This window comes from Idiotropiscis lumnitzeri, chromosome 1 (assembly GCF_059441095.1).
Source record: "Idiotropiscis lumnitzeri isolate Australia: NSW breed Sydney's pygmy pipehorse chromosome 1, RoL_Ilum_1.0, whole genome shotgun sequence".
Taxonomy (NCBI): domain Eukaryota; kingdom Metazoa; phylum Chordata; class Actinopteri; order Syngnathiformes; family Syngnathidae; genus Idiotropiscis; species Idiotropiscis lumnitzeri.
Genome location: NC_142391.1, coordinates 26,092,015 through 26,112,057, shown reverse-complemented (window position 1 = coordinate 26,112,057; position 20,043 = coordinate 26,092,015). Strand labels below are relative to the sequence as shown.

Below are 20,043 nucleotides of genomic sequence, written 5' to 3'. Positions count from 1 at the left end.
TAGCAAACGCCAAATAGCATCAAGGTTATGTACATTTGAAAAAAGAAAGAGACAGAGAAAACACTCACAATTATTGAAAGACGTTTAATCAATAAACAACAATAATCCCGTCCGCAGTAAATAAGGCACCATCAGGGAAACAAATGTGAAGCTCCTTTGACTGGAACATGCACGAGTGTGTCTGTTTGGGAATGTTCATCAAAGCCATAACTTTTGGTTTGATTGTGAAAGTGGCTCTTTACAACACACTCACACGCACGCACACACATATTCACAAATATCTTTCACATAATAAACGAACAAAGACCACGATGGAAGTCATAATCAATTTGGTGATGGTAAAGAATTCAATCAGAAAGAATAGGTTGCAATTTTTCATAATTGAAAGTTTTATTTCGGTTTTTATTCATCTTTCATTAGTTTTAAGAGCAGTCTGGTCATTTCTGTTCGTTATGACTATGTATTTATTTTTTTAATTTTTATTCGTATGACTTTTTTATATTGTATATTTGTCGAGTGCAAGATGAAGAAAAAAGGTCAGTAAATATTCACTTATAATGTAAAGTACAATTTTCGAATGACGGTTTGACCTAGGAAAGTCAAACTTTATGTACATCAAGCAGATAATTGACAAAAAGGAAAACAACAGTTTTCTATAATTATAGTTAGTTTTATTAACATTTTTTTAAAGGTCTTACATTTTCATTTTAGTTATTTCAATTTTAGTTATTTCGTTCCATCTGTCGTTACAAGTTGCACCTCCGCCACATCAAATTACGAGTAAGCAGCACTTACTTACAAAATATTCCAAAAAGCTATTTATTGCCACTTTCGTGTCACACTGAACACAACACAAAGATAATTCATTTCGTTCTGTATTCAAAACAACCACAAAACTTTGTCTTGGGAAACTTCGCAAAACTAAGAATTAAGTGCAACTGGGAGGCTTAGCCCAAAGCCCGATCGAAAAATGTCAGCAATTGTAATATGAGTAACATCTAATAACAGTTGTACCCTCATTGCAGCCAACTGTAAGTAAGCATTTGTACCAAATTGCTTTTGTTCCAGAGGGAGTGCATATCTGTGAAAACTCGATGAGCTAAGGTGGCACACAGTGCAGGCCGACATTTTTCCACTAGATTGGACTCATGAGCGAAGACGAGATGTGGAACTCTTCACTACAAACAACAGCATTACTCTTTTGCCGCACACACACACACACCCACACACACCAGCACACTTCCCCACCTCCAGCGCTTGAAGATCTACCTGCCAGCTGCTGCCAGTCGCAAGGAAAGATGGGCTTTGTTGGTTTTGTGAAGCCCACCGACAAGACCCCCCTAGAGACTGCAGGTCTCCTGTAGCACAAGCCTCAGTCTTATCCACTCGGCTGCACAGGCAATCTGTTTTCTATATTACCAGCCTGTATCACTGTACTATGCACTATAGAACAGCAATTGAGCAGGAAATTAAGTTAAGGGATCGGTATTTGGTGGAGGAGAACAAGCTGGCTCCGTTTCCACATACAAGGATCATTAAATATCACACCCGTTTCTGGATGAATTCTCTCTCCTGCTCGTTTTCTGCAGTTGCCATCAGCTCCCTTGTTTCATCTCTCTGTCTGTAGCTTTGGCTTTTCTTGCTCCTGCCTTGTCTTCCTGGATTGGAAGTGCATACGGAGTGAAACATCCTAATGGAAGTTTGAAGTGCCTGATGTGTTTTCACCAAGCCGCTGCTTTCCTGAGACAGGGAGCTCTGGCAAGGGATTGAGACCATTATGAGGGGAAATGGGGGAAATTGTTCTTTTCCACTTTGTTTATTTCCTTTCCGATCCCTTGGTCATTCCCTGTGGCCTCCACTTTCATTTCTCGCTCTCTTCGGTTTTATCTTTTATTATTTCTCTGTGCACACAGAGTAACAGAGGCAAGCCATCTTTTGGATCAGCGGCTGCAACAAGTTGAGTTCTTCCTCCGTCTCAATTCTACATGTTATGTTCTCCTCCACTTTTCAGCTTTTTAACAATTCCTCTACTCAATGAGAGGGTAGGAGAGAGCACAAGAAGCAAGGCCGAGACGTAGTTTGTTCTTTAATTGTAAGAATATTCTATGACATGCAATATACTTGTAAAGCATAATAGATGATATCAAAGGAAATTGACAAATATATAATGAGAAAACCAAAACGTAGCCGGTTAAATCATTACTGATCCATGTGGCCGTGTTAGCGGAAGGCCGTCAGAGAGATAAGACTCCAAAACAAGTGTAAATCCCTCCTGAAGCGGCCATGATGGACAGACAGGGCACCATTAACAATTCGCTGGCCTGTGAGTGCGGCCACTGATGGAAAGATACCCTGGCATTTGCTGTGTTAAGAAGTGGCCCTTAAAGATTTCACACTTGCAATTTCTTTGAGTTATCGGCCATCTCAAACCTGTCGCTCGGTCTGACACTCTCCGATTCTTGTTCAGTGAGGCGAGAGGGTGGATATTGACAAAGCAAGCCGTGGTGATACAGCGACGCATGTCGAGACATTAGACAAATCCACAGCACAGCTTTAGATGTATACCCTGTTAACAACAACATTAAGGAATAATAATACATTGCTCTTCATATCTAATTACATCATAGTTGTTGCTTTTTTTTCCATTTTTTTTCCTTATGTTTGTTGTGAAAATATTTTACATACACTGCTCAAAATTGACTTCTTACTCAATCCAGATAGAGAGTGACAGCGAAAGGGAGAGAGAGAAAGAGAGATAGATAGAGATAGCTAAAAAGAAGGCTAGCTAACTGACTAGCTCGAAAGAAAGCCATCTAGCTAGATAGAAAGATGGAAAGAAAGCTTTCGTGCGAGCTAGCTAACTGACTAGCTACAAAGAGAGTGAGCTAGCCAGCCAACGGACAGACAGACAGATAGATAATTATTAAAAGCACAAGCACAATATGCTACTAAGTGCACATCATCTTCAGCTTTGCACACTTTGCTGCAACCTAATAGTGAAAACAAAGAGTAAAATCACCTCTAGGTATCCCCACTGAGTAGCTGGCCAACAAAATAAAATTGATTTGTCAAATTCCACGTGAAGCAAGTGGCGCTATGACACTGAAATGACTGCTTATCAGATCTTTGATTGGCTCACTGCTCCAGACAGCCCCATATAGAAATATCACAACACCTCCATTGCCCTCGCCATTCAGCACATGGCGCACGAGTCTGCGCTTGCTTTGAATTATTAAAAGCGACAGATTACAGTGCAAAGCTGGATGACTGGAGGCACGATAGAGGCTATGCTGAGCAAAACCTTACAACAGAAGTGTTTTGTACTTTTTCCTTTAAGGTGGGTTTAGATACAACACCGTGCAAACCCACAAAAAAGCTTTGAGGTTCATAAGAGTAAATAGTTAATAGTCGTACATGTTGCCACTGACATTTGGATTCCATGCATGTATTTATTTATTTATTTATTTTTACAAAGGAGTCTTAGACAGAAGTTATAATACAGTCTTATCATATTTTTGACTGACTTTAATTCTAAAGTGCCACAACGTTTTTCTTATAAAAATGACTTTATAACCTTGTATTTCTGCTTCATACTTCACTTTTTCTTCCCAGTGAGGCAGATTTCCTTAACTGCACTTTTTTATGCACATCACTAAGTTAAAAGAGTAATATAAAGCAATTTTGAACACCATCTGCCTTGACTCTAGAAAAAAAAAAGAATTAAATATATGACATGTAAAACTAAAATTGTAGTTAAACGTTTACAGATAAATATTTCTCAAAGATTGACTGCTAATGTATTGAACTCAAAAGTTTAATACCACTGAACTGTACTTCAGCAGTCAGCACACATACAAAGTCATTGTTTTAGACTTTTGTCCACATGTAAATGTAGTTTTTTGGAGGGGGGAACAGATCAGGGTGACAATTGAAAACTTTTCTTGTGTTATTTAAAAAAAAAATAAAGAGGGGCCCACGACAAATCATTTCAAACATATTTCAACCATTTATGTCAACCTTCTAGAAGGCTTTTCGTACATATCGTTTTTTTGTTTTTTTTTCCTTTTGCAGAACCCGAACATTTTTTGGGGGGAAACACTGACTGTTTTTTTTTTTAACTGTCAGATCTTTTTCTTTTGTGGACATGTCCAGAGAAGCCAATGCATCCCACAGATTCCAGCAGTGGGACAGCATAATATAGATGTAACGTATCATTGCTAAAATTTTAATGGTGTTTTAGAACTTTGGCACAGTAGCCTAGAGCCGGTTATGGGTGTGCGAGTGGGTGCATGGATAAGAGCAAGCAGGCAGGGTGTGAGACTGAATTTTTTGCAGGGAGTGCAAGGAGGGTGAAGGGCATAATGTCAGGGCTTGTCTGACATGTGGCCTAGTGGGCTGGCTGGCTGGTTGCTTGCAGTCTAGATGGCTGGTTGGGTGCATACCAGCCCCAGCCTGGCAAGTGTCTCCTTCCATCCCTCCACCCCTACCTCCCTCCCTCCCTCCCTCCCTGGAGTGACGGGCTGAGACATTAAGACAGGCGTTTTAATTAACTGTGCCACTCTTCCACCTGCTGCCCTCAATATGCTCCGGCCCAGGCAAGCTGTCTCTCACAGCACTCACGCGCATGTTCTCTTTTTTGCTCCGACTCCTATTCATTTCTCGTCACTTTTTTTTTTTTTAAACCAATTTTTAAATCTGTCGCTTTATCACTAACCTATTTTTTTCTTGTCCCATGTGCTCCGTTTGACCTCTATAAATGAAATTCATACCAGAATGATAAGAAAGGCGATTCCGCGAGGCCCTTTGACAGAACTCGATAATTCATTTTTTTGTCTTTTAAATTCAGACAAGACTGAATTCCTACAAGTGCTCGAATGACCCTCTAACTAGCCATCACACACATACATGGACACACACCCGTGCTCTTCAAATTTAACCGGTAATTCAGTTCTGCCCGACACTCATCAGGCTATTCATTAAGTCCTCATTGGAGATGGATATTTCATGTCCCTCATGACTGGATGAAGCTGCTCATGTGACAGGATTTAGAGTGCAAATGTAATACACTTGTTTGAGTGTGTTTCCGTTCACCTGGACGTATACATGTTTGCATTAGCATGATCAATAATTAAGAAGCTCATTCATTACCGTTTGCTTTTGCTCCACCCTTAAATTATATTGTACTTTTAGTAGGGTTAAGCAACACTGTAAAACAATTCTATGAATAAAAGGATTCCTGTCGTCTCCTTCGAGTCATGGAAGGTACGCTGAAACTAACAAATGAGCAAGCTCAGGCTCTGTGATGGGTCCTTATTCGCACCACTACGGTTAGACGGCGGCACCAGCAGGGGCCCATACATCAGCCATGCAGATGGTGAGCGTGCATCTGCTATGTAAGGAGAGGTGACTTTGAAGTCGTCTGCAGTGAGGTGAAAGAGCAGAGGTGTCCTCAGCCTCTGTGTTTATATAGCCTCTCTCGCCCCTGGGAGCACTCTTAATGAATGATGTGAATAGATGGACGCCGTAGATTAAAGCACACATCTGTATGAGGGCCAAGGCGCACAGAGGATTTATGCGTACCTTATGCGACATGTCAGCATATATGTTTAAGTCTACTACATACGGAGCAATGGTAGTGCCGATTTGAGTTTCCGCAAGGGGAAAAGTTAAAGCATTCAATAGAACTAAGCCGTGTACTGACCTGTTTGAAGCAGAATACGGCAGCATCTTGCAGCCACATTCTTCCCCGGTGAACTTGGTCAACTCCTCATTTGTTGTGGACGCAGAATATTTTTTCTTGCTTGCTTTCCACCAACTTGTCCACATCCTCAGTAAAACAATGGCCCATCACCTACACGACAGAGCGAAAACAGTTTCAAAAAGGTTGGTGACAAGTAGGTAGACAGAGGAATATTCAGCCTTCCAGATAAATTCAAGCAACTTCATTTGATTCTTAGATTTTCCTGAATATAAGAATGTCTTTCTTTTTGCCATCTGTTTTATGAGCAATGACTCAAAAACCAATTTTAATAAACATTTTTAAAGGGTATGGCAGATGTTTAAATTGCATTTAATGTACAAGTGATCTTAAATTAGTGCAAATGATTTTGGCACGGGCAGAGGTCTGCGCTCTACATTTTAGTTACGATTGATTGCAAAGGTATAACTTTTTGCACAGTATATATTTTGGATCTCTTCGGAAATTGCAGCAGCACCTAATAAAGTGGCCTGGTGAGTGCATATTAAAATAAAAAGCGTCCGAGCGAAGGAAAACCTTTCTTCGTTAGCATGGCGGGCGAGCTGTAACCCTCTGCAGCACATCTCCAGCACTCCCTCCAGCACACCTCCGAGGAGCATGTTGTCCTTGTTATGTTGCTACTGCCACGAGGCCTCCGGTGATAAATTATGGATGCAACTCAAAAGCTGTAAAATTTGTTGTATCTTCTATTATCTTCATGTTAAAGGCCACAAAAGCTCTTCAGTGAAGTCAGCCATTAAGAAATGACAGGTATTGCTATCAGGCTTCTTTATAGCCTATTACCTGCAATGACAGCAGCTGCTGCTGCACCACTGTACAGCCTATCACATTATTTGCAGCTAAAGTCAGCTACTGTGTCATTTCGCCTCATTTTCTTGACAGTGCTATCATAAATCCATTGGGCTGCGGGGGAAACTGTCGACTACCTCGATTATCTTCATAGCCTGAATGAATTCTGAAATGTATGTAACAGGCAATGACTGTTATGGATCAGGAACCAGGGCCATATTCTCTCACTTTCTCCCCCTGATGTGTCGATTGAGGGCTGGGGGCCCCTGACACTCACAATAAATGGAGTGAAGAACTTTGGCGCAGAGTGAAAGATTAAAGATGTAACGATTGGAAGAAAGTGTGTTTTGCATTGTTTTGTTTGATGGTGCATTTCCCAAGCCCGAAAGCCAAACTATCCATCATCGCTTCTCCTAACAAGGGTCTGAGCGTGCTAGAGCCTATCCCAATCAAAAAAAGTTTGCCCACCCCCGATTTAGAGTGTTCAATCAAACTACCATCCATGTATTTGGAATTATGGGAGGAAACCCAGAGAACACCCACGCAGGCACCAGGAGAAACCAAACCCTGAATCTTTGCACTGTGAGGTGGACGTGCTAACCAGTTGACCACCATGCCAACCCCGGAAACCAAATTACTATGTAAAACTAAAAGAATAATAGTTTAATTGGAGAAGTGACATTTGGATGCACTTTCCATCATTTCCATTATTAATGCCGATGTATTTCTGTTTGTATTATAATGACTATGTTTTATTTTTAAGTTCATGTAAAGCACAAGTGCTCTTAAAATGAACTTACATCAGAATTTTTGGGGGTTATTTTTTGGAGCATTGTGAATAGATAAAATATAAACCATATTTGCAACATTAAACAATGCATATTTGGTAAATTGTATTTTTTAAATACTCATTTGAAGTAACAATAAAACAGAGAGGCCACTTGGGAGCGGAAAGAGGCCACTCCTTTCAGGGAGCCGAGCCTAAAGAAGTGGCTCTCGAAATTCTCGTCACTAATTCCGTGCGATTGGTTTTAGTCATCAGGTTTGCAGATTCTATAAAGAAGTATTCGCCAAGTTGGCGGCTGAAGTTGATTGACAGTATTTAGACGCTAGCTGCAACAAAGATCTCCCTATGAAATGTTTTCATTTACCCGTTCCTCATTTTTAGTCGCACAACATAATAGACCTCTTTCAATAAAAGATTGTATCCATTTTTTTTCCCTAATACAAACTTAGACGACCCTTAAAAATATTAGCTTGAAACTGGAACCCAAAAACTAAGTTGTCTCATTTTAAATTTATCTACCACAAGCACTGCATAAAAATAGGCACAGTTAAAATGCAATTACAGTTTTTTTACAAAAAAAAAATGCAATACAGTACATTTAATCATTTTTTTCTGTTGTTGTTGACTACTTTGCACACTTGATTACGGTACCTGTCAATGCAAGACTGTGGGTGGCCCCACAGGTGACCTTAGACACGTGCTCCAAAACCTCCACAAAGCGAAGGATGATCACATTCTCATCAGAACCGCTGCCAATTTGTCCATAATCATTGTTCCTGTGGGGAGAACACATTATTAAAAACATAATTAATTACCTGAGGGTGTCGTCTTCTCTCTTTTTCATCATATTTTCTAATACATACACAACAGAGTTCGAGAGCATTCAAATATTGAGCATCCATCATTTTCTATAGGGTAATGAAAATAGTCAAATTAATTAAAGTGTCGCAGTGATCGAAGTCCACTGGGGAACGCGGACATATGCGTGTCCCAACGCATCCTCTTTGTGACAATAACCACAATAACGAGGCCCTATCAGAGGAGAAACACCTCACTAACTAATTAGACTCTCAGGGTGCATTCTGACAACATAAAGAGAGAAAAGTGCTTGAAGGGAAGACTCGGTCTCCAGCAATTTGCATCTGCCACTTTTTACTGCATCTGTTCCAAGTGCCATTCAGAGCTCTCGTCCTCCTTTTGTTGGGAAGTGTTGAGGCCCAACTATTTAAGCTCACCTCCTACCTACCCGGAGCTTTGTTCCGGCTCCTCTGCAGGCCAGTAATGAGCCAACTGCCACAAAACGGCTTAGAAATTAATGACTCATTACGTGCGGGCCCTGGACCGCTCCACAGCCTCTCCTCCTCCCCTGCTCTACCACACATGTAATGCATGCATGGAATCTCTCTCTCTCTCTCTCTCTCTCTCTCTCCCTCTCGCATCCCTTCAGCCCATACAGCAAGACCCCAACACCTCGCTATAAATTAGAGCCTATTACAAGGCTCCCATGTTAGCGGGGCAAAGAAAGAAGGTCTTCACAGCTCAAGAGTGTGTGTAGGAGAGATTGGGGGAGTTGAATGTGGAGCCTTAAGGTGCTCTTTTCACACCCTCACCCTTATCCATTATGCCAGTGTGTAGAGCCCCCTCAGAGAAATGTGCAGGTCCAAAAAGACTTGGGGTTGAAAATAAGTCACGGGAGGGATTCTCGGTCACACCTTTTCCCTCCTCCTCCTACTTCAGTGTCAGATTATATCATGGCTAGTCCTCCAGACGGCAACATGGTCACAGCGTTCCTCTTTTTCTGTGGAGTGCTGAATGACATAAATTTGAGCTTTCCACACATAAGATAGGTATGCCAATTTTTGCATTGGGTTGCAGATAGGAAAATGTGTGTTATGTATCTCATCAAGCGGGCCCACAATTTGTATTATCGGATTTTTCTGACTAAAATTCTCACTTTTTGTCCCAAATACTTGGTTTGGTCCTGCAACTTTTACTCTGGTGCCACTTGTGCATATTAAAATAACAGTTCTGATACTCCAAATCTGTTCTCATCCATCCATTCTTTTTCTTCAGTCATCAGGTTAACAGGTAACTGGATCCTATTGCAGACAACTTCAGGAGAAGAGCGGGGTACTGGTAGTCATTTGCAAACATTCAAACCCGAGGTGTACAACACTAATGGAAGTAGATAATTGGTGGAACATCTGGTGCATAGACTTATTTGGGAATATTCAACTGGATTTAGGTCTGGGCTCAGGCTAGGCCATTACAAATGGTATATTTTTAAACAAAGCAAGCCAACCCAGAAGCAGCAAAATAAGAAGTGGCCCAATGCTACGATGTGGTCAATTTTCCTGGTGATGTTTCTGTGTCAAACCTAATGATTTGTTTTAATACAATACAACAACAAAAAATCACTGTAGTCTCATTTGTATGTAGAATTTTAACACGGGTTGCTTACAACAAAATAAGCAAAGGCAACCTTGTTACTTTACTGAAGACTCTCCTAATTATTCATGGCTGTGTAGGTCTACACTGCCGATAGAATTTCCTTCTTTCCCTTGTTGGATATGTATCAGGTTTCCATTGGAGCAATCTTTCGGTCATTGGCTTGTGAAGATACAGAGCATTTTAAGGCAATCCCTCTGAGAATGAATGGGTGAGATCACATGAGCTTGAGGTGGTTTAGAATGGCAAATCCTGCTGAAAGTGTCATTTCCAGTCGGAGACATCAATTTGGTGTGTGAAACGCGGCCCCGGGAGAATCCAATAGCCTTAGAGATTCCTGAAAAGAGCAAAGGGCCTGGGGATCAACTCCTACTCACCTGGATAAGACGGGAATTTTACAAAGCCCTCCAAATACACATACCAAAGTGAGAAAAGAGGACAAAGAAACATGATAGACAACTTGTACAAAAGTGCAGAGAGAAGTTGAATGGAAAGGTGGATATATATTTTTGTAGTTACTATGCAGCAAACAACAGTTAAGGGTGAGCTAAAGTTAACATTTCCCTAAATGATATTTATTCATGCCATAAATGCTTTCAGAAAAGATTCATTTTGATTTTCCCATCTCATCAATGGTCCCCATCTGTAGTGGCTTGTGGGGGCTCATAAGTATGGTTGACAGGTAGCGATTAAAACACGGTACAGATGCAAAATTCTAAATGATTAAAACGATCTCTGCTGGCCAAACATTTTTGCAACAGTAAAAACCGTGAATGTAAGCGCAACGGTAAAATCAAGCCTCAATTAACTTAAGTGAGAGCAAAATGGCTGATAATTATTGCGCTAGCTCATTAGACTTGTTTTGACACTTGAAGCACTTAAATCACAACGCAGCCATATGCACAAAACGCTACACACATGCAGATGTTACGGTTTATTCCCAACATAATGAGGCATACACCGTACAGGTTGGGTGTCACTTGTTGAGATGTAAAAAAGGAAACATTTTTAAATGACTGCGTAGTTTATAGGAAATTCCCATGCCAAGCAGATGAATGCAAGCAATAACAGAACATATGATCCAAAAATATTGCACGGCAGACTGTAGCGATAAAGAAAATAAAAATAAATTAAAAGTTACGCTGGCATCAAATGTGTCATTGTCTGCAAAGTCTTTGGAAGGTCCACCCGTCCATTATCTGAATGGCTTATCAAGGCAGTTGACTATTCATTTTGTCAAAACGTTATCTATGAAATGGTTGAGTGCAAAAGCAAGCCGTTCATTTTGTCTAATAACTTCCAAGAGATAAAATCCTCAGGATGGCCATGAACGTTTAAGCCTCAACGCGGTAAAATACAACGTGCTGTAAAATATTAATGTAGGTGGTAAAATTATGCTGGCAGTAATACTTTAGATTGTGGCTGTCTGTAAAAGAGGCATATCTGTATTTATTTATAAGCAGCCCTAGTATATGAGGGGCTTTGTTTGAAGCCATGTTTATGAATATCGAGTCGGGCTCCAAGGTAAGTGGCCATAAATCTAGTCGAGGAGCTTTGTAAAGTTCCCTTGGAGTACATAACTTCAGGTCTAACTGCTGCCTTCCTTCACTTGACTTTTAAACATTTAGATGTAGCCTGGCCAACAGCTTCTAAATTATGGACAGTTCCCTTTGATTGTCGCAGTGTTAACCAATCAAAGTTGATGAAGTGTAACATTTGGGTCGATTTAAAAGGAGGTGTATTTCGTCCTTGATCTGAACTGTTTATGAGTTCGGGAAATATTAAAATGTATACCATCTCTTCTTAGGATACTATGCACCAAGACTTTGACTCGCAGATCATTTCGTAAATAATGACCTTACAACCTTTTATGTTTTTAATACAATGATCGTTTTAAGAAAAAAAAAGGATCATTCGGCTTCAATCGGTCCTGACGTGACCGTGACCTGTGCTAATCCAGAAGAATAACTTGATGTACATATTAGATCACCATACTTGAATCGCCTCAAGCAACCAAGGCCACCTGGAAGAGTTAATCCGAAGATGACCCTTTTGTGGAGGACTTCTACACACTCCCTTTTTCAGCAATATCTTTGACGTTTCTATTTATTTGTGTTCAAGGCAGCAAACATCAGATCGCTGGGGTGACTGCATTTTGAATGGTGCCACAGTTGATTGACTGGATATGATGGATACACAGATCTGTATCCTCTGGCAAGGATGATCCCCTAAGAGCCATGGGTCCACGATTAGAAGAAATTTCTCAAGATCAATCAAAGGGGTTGAACGCTTGCATTTTACTTTGAATGCAGCAACGATTGATAGCTTTACACACGAGTGTATATATGTCTATAGATTACATTACAATCTGTATTGGAATATTATTTTGCAACTTGAGCAATTTGAAAACCTACGCAGCAAAAATAATCACCTTATTTTCCCCAGAATTAAACCAAAAAATTGTTCTTGTAAAAGATAAGTACTTTATTTGTGACACCCACAAGGAACATAAAAATGTACTCTCAGAAGCAATGGACAACAACAGTGTTGCAAAGGACCAAATCCAAATCTCTAATTAGACTCTACACCTGGGGGCTTCAATCCTGTTCCTCGAGTGTCGGTGTCCTGCTTGTTTTCCATCTCTCCTGCTGCATCACACCTGATTCAAATGATCAGGAATATCATCTAACTTCTGTGGACCATGCTGATGATCTGATCATTTGAATAAGATGTGTTGCAGCAGGGAGAGAAAGGGCACTGGCCCAGGAGGAACAGGATTGAGGACCCCTGCTCTACACTAACAACTGTCCGGCAAGCTGTGTGAGTCTGCACATTTATAATTTTTCTTTGAATATAAAGTTTTAAAGAATTCAGCATTAAAATCACAATTAAATTCCGATTAATGGTTCAGCCCAACCTGACACACGGAAAACAAATTTGACTGCACTGTTATGTACTTTGCGCAGTTTTTGCTCCATTTCAAAATGTGAATCGTCAATGAGCAGTGTTGCAGCATCAAACATTCATCAGCAATTGAAAAATGAAAATGGCTTTTCACAAAAATCAAAACGTTGTTTTTAGTGTTTTACGTTAAAGTGAGACCAAGTCAGCCAGCAGTTCAATAAAAATGAGAAAAAAAACCCAGTACAGAATATTGTAAGTGCCAGCAGTTGCCAAAACAACACACACTCACAGGAAGCTTTCAAAATGCAAAGAAACACTTAGTCCTGATGTTACGTGTTCATGCGCGTACCCTAACTTTCTCGCCCGTTTTACTACTTTCTCTCCAGCGTGTCTCTTAACATCCTGTAGGCTAATCCTTAACGCTTCATTGCTTATGTATACCTCTGCTATCTGTCTTGCGCCATTCTGCCCCTGACACTGACTGACACCGGGTATCAGTTCACACCCGCAGCACACACAGAAAGTGCTAAACGAGGACATTGGGAAATGTCACAGTCCACTTAAAGAGATTCTCAGCGACACTAGAAGCACCTCATGGAAACTGCGCATTTACTAGAAATGTGGTAACAGTGTGCTCAGGAGGTGTGACGCAATTAAGAGACGTTAAGTGCCAAATCAGCCTTAATACCTGATGAAGTCTGTAAATAAGAAGCTCCCGAGTTATGACCATGTAGATTACATTGAGGACCACTAAGTATGAGTGCATTTGAAATGGAAGAGTAATGATATGCAAAATGCGATATTTAGAAATTGAATTTAAAAAGCGTAATCAGATCATGTATCTAATGGGTTTACTGATGAATTACGTTTGTGGATTTTAACAACAAAGCAGAACTGGTAGTGTAGTGGTTCATCATTCAATCACAATTTAATTATACTCAGTGATTAAAAAAATGGCATCATCGTAAAAAACGATTAGTATTTATTTTTAAACATTGTTAAAATAGTCATTTTACAAAATTTAATAATATAGTATGTATACTTGAGTTCAACAAGTGTTCTATAGAACTTGTTCAAATGTTGCAACAGTTGACAATTTTTAGGTGAATCGCAAGTAAATTCCAAGACACATTTTGTTCATACGAGGACACCATCAGCAATTATTACTAAAATAAGCATGATTAATATTTTTGTCATAATTGAGCAGTCCTAGAACAGGATATACACTACATGAGAAAATGGATGGTCGGATGGGTTTGAAGCATCAAAGTGGCTTTAGTAGTGTAGTGGTTCACATAGCTGACTTTAATGTAGCCGGCATTGGCTTCATTTCTGGTCAATACCGCAATCATAATTTGACAACTATACTTTGTGTTTTGATTGAAACCAAATCCCAAATATAAAATTGCATGCGATTTTATTCATTTAACATTTGACCAAGTAAATACAGCAGCTTGAAAAAATAACTGACCAATAAACAATCTTGCTCGAAAGTTCAATCTTAATGTCACTTCCTGTTTTGTGACCAAAAATCCAGCAGAGCCGGTATTTACCGCTCTGATGTGGCTGTTGTGTTTCCAGGAGGCTAGCTGCGCTATGCCTTCTTTCTTCATTTAGCTGCAAGGCAGTGTGTGATAAGACAAGACGACGACTTCCCTCATACCGAGACACATGCCAAGGCTGACATAATCCAATCGGGTCCATTTTCATCAGCTTTTGTCTTGTGTTTTTTTGCCTCTCTTTTGGACTTTCCTTTGCTTCCAACGATAGCTCAAAAACCTGAAATGACACAATTCGGTCGCACTTGTATGGCGACGGGGCTGCGATCCAAACGGCTTTTCTGCGGAAAAATCCTTGAAGACCCACACACATTTAAATCTGGCCCTGGGGGCAACAGACTCTAAACCACTGAGATAAAAAGACATCCAGGCCAAAAGCAAAAATATATATTTTAAGGGAGGGCTTACCATGGCAACAAAAAGGCATGTCAAACTTGTGGAAAGGAGGCATTCTGACTGAGGAATAAACATAGAGCGGCATGCCCGAAGGAAAGCCGAGGAAAAGCTCTCCGCATATTAAAGGGCCCAGCCTCACACATGTATACAACTAAGGGGGAGACAATGGCAGTAATAACAGGCGAGGCGTCAGGGTTGGGAAAATACGGTTAAACGGTCATTTGCGCAGAAGAAACAAAACGGGGCCTAATAGAGGCTGTGCCATGGGCATAAGCCTTGCACAGAGATGAAAATAGCGTTCAAATGCAAGATTCTTAACAATACTCTTTTGACGGAGATTACTCAATTGCCGCAGTGGTGATGAGTTTGGCGCGGAACAGCGATGATTCTCAAAGTCGCTTTCCGTCAAATATTCTTGAACTTATGACAACGATGTTTTTCAGCGCAACGGTTCGATAGCAAGAACACGACGACACCCCACAGCGGCCTGATCCGCTAAGATTTCAAATTCCTTTGTGACAATTTACTAACAAGCACGGCACGTCTGCTGCGGTGATTGCTTGAATGTCTTTGAACAAAGGGAAAAGAAACAGGTGGGAGTCTCATAAATAACATTGCTACAGGTCTTTTTTTTTGGGGCGCGTAAACACACGCCAAGAATGCTTACATATACTGCTCAAGTGTAATCAGCTTGGTGCGGAAACAAAGAAAAGACATTTTTTTCTTATGGGAGAGAACATAACAAGCTCTCATGAAGCGATTGATTGTTCTCAAATCGTAGATCTTTGTAAGAGGGCTTGTGAAGTGGAGCTAAGTCTCATTATGGTACACTACAGCTACATTGCTTTTGATTTTCTGTCAACATCCCTCTTAACCAGGTAGTGTATTTACAAATGCACGTGGGCAGGAAGATGGATTGCGTATATTGTTTGTCTTCGGCAACGCACCATGTGCGGCTCGGTTTGCGATGTCGCCCGTCTGCTGCTCTTGTCGTACGATGCAAATATTTAGAGACGCTGTCTGACTCTTCTGAACACTTTCCGGCAATCAGGATTGAGTTGATGCAACAACGCTCAAAACGCAATTTAAGGCGTGAACCATGCAAGCAAGTCGATCACTGTTGCAAAGCTTTTAAGGATTACGGGATACAAAGACTGCTTTGAGTCTTCAATTTCCTTCCTATACATACGTACGTCAATGCAAATATGCCCATCTTAAGTCGTGTGCCGCTTCCTGATGCAATTTTTTTTTTTTTTAATTCTGAAAAGGTGGCATTAAAGCTGAAGCTCATTACATACGACTCTGATGCAGCGTTGTCTATTTACAAGAAAGTAATAATTGCTCAAACCTTACAACAGCGCTTGGATGGGGTGCTTAAAGTGCTGAACGGGCTTAATCAACCTCGGATACAAATTTCAATGAACTAAACATGTACAAACATGTAACCGAGTACACCCATCACCGCGTAAACAGTTTCAAAGCATTCAGCCATCTTGGGTTGCAGTCATTGCCTTTGTTGCTGTCTGTTACAAGTCAGTCATGTGCTAAACTCCGTGGCCCGGCCATGGCCTCAATATCCCCTCTGAGCAACCCCAATAAATTCAAATCTAATGCTCCTAAATGAGATCGCTTACGTTCAACCGTATGTGTCATCTAACACGTTGGCCTTCATTAAGAAATTGCTCTCAAGAAAGTGGCGGTGTGTGTGATCCCTCATGGAGAAAAGGAGGGCGGTGAGGGGCTCGGCTGTCGTTCAAGTGAATGAGGAGGGTTTAACTCCTCCATTAAAATTAGTGGACATAAGAGCATACAAAAGACAATGTACAAAAGTGCACAACCAATTAAGTCCATTTGTAGTGACTGTTAACTGTCTGTCTTAATAAGAAAACAGATGTGAAAAAAAATGGCTGTGATATTGTGTACTGTCTCGATCTTAAGGTTAAGCATATCTATTTTACATTTTTAAAGGAGCTTGTATTTTTCACAGATTAAAAAAAAGCAAAAAAAAAAAAAAAAAAAAAAAGGATTGTGCCTTTTTAATTTCCGTTAAAAACGGCTTCATTATAATAATGTATTTTGATTAATGATGTTTACCACAGTGCTGGTGGTGTGAATTGCCGTCCCATAAATTAAACCAATAAAAGTTAGGTGATGAATTATTTTCTAAATAAAAAGCGTTTGTCTGATCAGTCTCATCTCACTATGGAAAATGTTCATATGTAGGGAAAAATTAACAACTAGTTAAGGGAACTAAATGTACAATAATTTGATCAGCTCTTTCAAATCAGCAGAGATGGTATTTGTTGTTCACTCAACTATTTACGATAAAATCAAAAAGGGTTGTCCTGTGAGAGTTGAAAAGCTGTTACAAATTTAGAGGGCAATTTAATTAGGATATACATATACATCATTATATAAAGTAATTAATTTACAGGGTGGATATATTATTAAATATTACATTTCTGTTATTTACAATTCATCTCATGAAATCATTCTGCAGATTTAATGCATTCAATTTGATGGGAATTAATAACCAAATTGTACACATACCGATTACATTGCGGCCAGAGATTTGCAATATTTCGGAACTGAGTAGGTTGCACAGCAGGACATGGTGTCTATTAAATTAATAATTAGCACTAGTACAATATACCACCGCACTTAAACTACATTTTGATTTCACACACACAGGCCTATTGTCATGCAAGACGAAACAGACCGAGCAATGTTTCACTCTGATTTTTCTCTATTAATTTGAGATGAGATCAACATATTAATACATGCATCTTTCTGTTCTCCTGTGATAATTCATTGTACATTTCAAATGTGCCTTGTGTGGCTCTTGTATTCAGAGCAAAAGGGCTGCATTCCCTCAAGGTAAATTTACTATCTCACAAAATAAAAAGAGGCAGGAAAACGGAAAAGCTTTGTGGGGCAAGTCTAACATTCTAACATCTCTCTGTTTCATCTAAATCACTGACAACAAAATAGCCTCTAGCATGATTCGCTCGCTCTCTCTTTCTCTCTTCCTCCCTCAAAGTTAACTATGACATCTGGCATAGGCTCTGAAAACCATGACAACAGACACCACGACTGCAAATCCCACGGCAGCATACAACTGCGGTGCAACAAGAGAGGTGAAGGCAGACGGCTTGCTAATAGGGGAGAATGCAATGCAGAGATCAGTCATCACAACCATTTAAACAACTCCTGATAAGTGAATTATGGAGAGCCTTCTCTTTTCTGCGCTGTTTCCAATTTTGATTGCAATATTTTGGGGGCATTGCGTTAGAGAGCCAGAGCAGAAATCTACCAATATTTGGAAATGTTCACTTTACTGTCAATTGTAAGACTCATTTGAAGACGGCGATTCAAGAGGCGATGCGCTTGAGTAGCATGCTGGCCATCATCACATGGCAAGGCTGCACGGGAGAAACATGCGTCACGTTTAGAGATCTAAAATCGCCTACTGTGGAGTGACAAAGAATCTTTCTGGGAAACCTTGGTGGGCTTTATGCCCCGGACTCTGCCACCCACTCCCCGCAAAAGGACAGAAATTATAATCTTAATAGACATTCATGAAGATTAATTATTTCACATTTTTCCTCCTATCGGTCAAGACCCCTCGCCATTCACTTTTTATCTCTGAGACACATTTTTGTTCAGGAAGAAAAAAAAAGAAAAGATGGATTGACAATGCAAGGGAAGTCATTTTTGCTTGATGTCCCTGACAGCTTAGCATGTAATTACTGTCACACCAGCACAATAGCGGCACTTAAAAAAGTGCAAGGACAATCAATTTAAGTTTTCAGGGTGGCAACTTGAGCATAAGTACATAACTTTATTTTTTTGGAAAAACTGAGAGTGAAGGTTGTTGAACCGCTCATATCTAATAACATGACTTGAGGGAGTTTTCTTTCCATGATCAGACTGAGACTTTAGAATGGACTGTAGAGCAGCACCCTCTTGTGGATCAAACGTGAAATGCAACCCACATTCAGGACTGCAGCGTTCATGCTTGTTTCTGCATCCATATCTGCTGCATCACTTACTCAATCTTCTCCTTCTTTCTTGTCCAGAATGCCCACTAGATTAATTTTTGTGTATTTCTGATCCAGCTGGCACAACGTGAGCAACCTCTTCGTCAAATATTTAGATTTTCGAACCGCCTCCCCAACTTCCCTCGCAACGAAAAAAAAAACCGATGCAATGAGTTCAGATGCTAGTGAAAAACGTCCAAACATAAATAGATTCATCGCAGGGCTGAGTGGAGCAGAGGTGGGGAGCGGAGGAGGGGCCAAAAGGGGGGGGGGGGGGGCTGATGAAAACGTATGCACAGCCATAGAGTAGCTATACATATGCATATGGGTAGAGAGGGATTACACAGAGGGATGAGCAGAGACACTGAGAGGGTTTAAAAAGAGGGTGAGCGCTTGAAACACAATGAGGCATTTATGTTTACCAACGGTGGGGGTGGGAGGAGTAAGTCGAAAAGGGGGAGCTGAGAGAAGAGCGGGGCCATGTATTTAGTACATCATTTGGTATATTGCGGCGAAAATGTCTCCTGTACTAAAGAGAGTGACCTCTAGTCAGGTCCTCAGGGTGAGAGGCTGCATTGAGGAATGCGTTGTAGTTAGTACGGCCTCATCGTCCCTACTGGGAGCAACACTGCACCAAATAGGCTGGACAAACCAGGGCATTAATATCCTGACGAAAACCCCCTGACAATACCCCATTAAGTATGTACGGCTTTGTATATGACACACCTTGGAACAGGAAACAATTGCAGCCTTTCTTTCGTCCCCTTCAGCGTTTGAACCGCTGCCAAGAAATGCATGGAGCACATTTCATTCTACTATATATGTTCTGTTCTATGAGCAAAACAGACACGCACACAATAGGGAACTCCACCGCTGTTCTTGATATAATCGGTCACATTGTGACACCTACTGTACCTTAACAGCAAATGACTGCTTGCCTTTTATTCTGTTGTGTTTTTCCCCTCTATCGCACCCTCCCAGCCATGTGTATCATCTATAATTACAATTCACACTGATTCCAGCCCACCGCTTTAAACCCAGCCTACAGTCGAAAATAAGAAAGCCGCTTGTAAGGTGCGAGAGGAGAGCTTGACACAAGGGAGGGTGCGGAGGGGAAAAAAAAACAAAAAAAAAAACTAAACACAAGCTGTGGCTGTGGGCTAACAGCATCAGCACAGCATTATTATGTTTCTAAATGGGAAGCGTGTCTCATGACGCGGGTCCCTGTCCAGATATTGATTGCTCCTGTGGCTGCAACACTAACAGCCGTGGAGAAGCATTGAACTTTAAAGCAAATAGTCCTTCTCCCCCACTCAGTCTCTGCTCACAAGCGATCAATACAGGTCGGCCCAGCATGGATAA

The 20,043-nt window shown here is 40.6% G+C and overlaps 1 protein-coding gene across 1 annotated transcript in view; it reads right to left on the bottom strand.

Annotated features, from left to right (window-relative positions):
* Positions 1 to 20,043, bottom strand: part of LOC148343964 (uncharacterized) — a 289,147-nt gene that overhangs the window by 179,785 nt on the left and 89,319 nt on the right. Inside the window, exons 3-4 of the mRNA XM_088303939.1 lie at positions 7,986 to 8,110; positions 5,702 to 5,851 (exon numbers count right to left, since the gene is read on the bottom strand). Coding sequence (XP_088160065.1) covers positions 5,702 to 5,740 — 39 coding nt within the window. The 5' untranslated portion in view covers positions 5,741 to 5,851; positions 7,986 to 8,110. The remainder of the gene's footprint in view (positions 1 to 5,701; positions 5,852 to 7,985; positions 8,111 to 20,043) is intronic.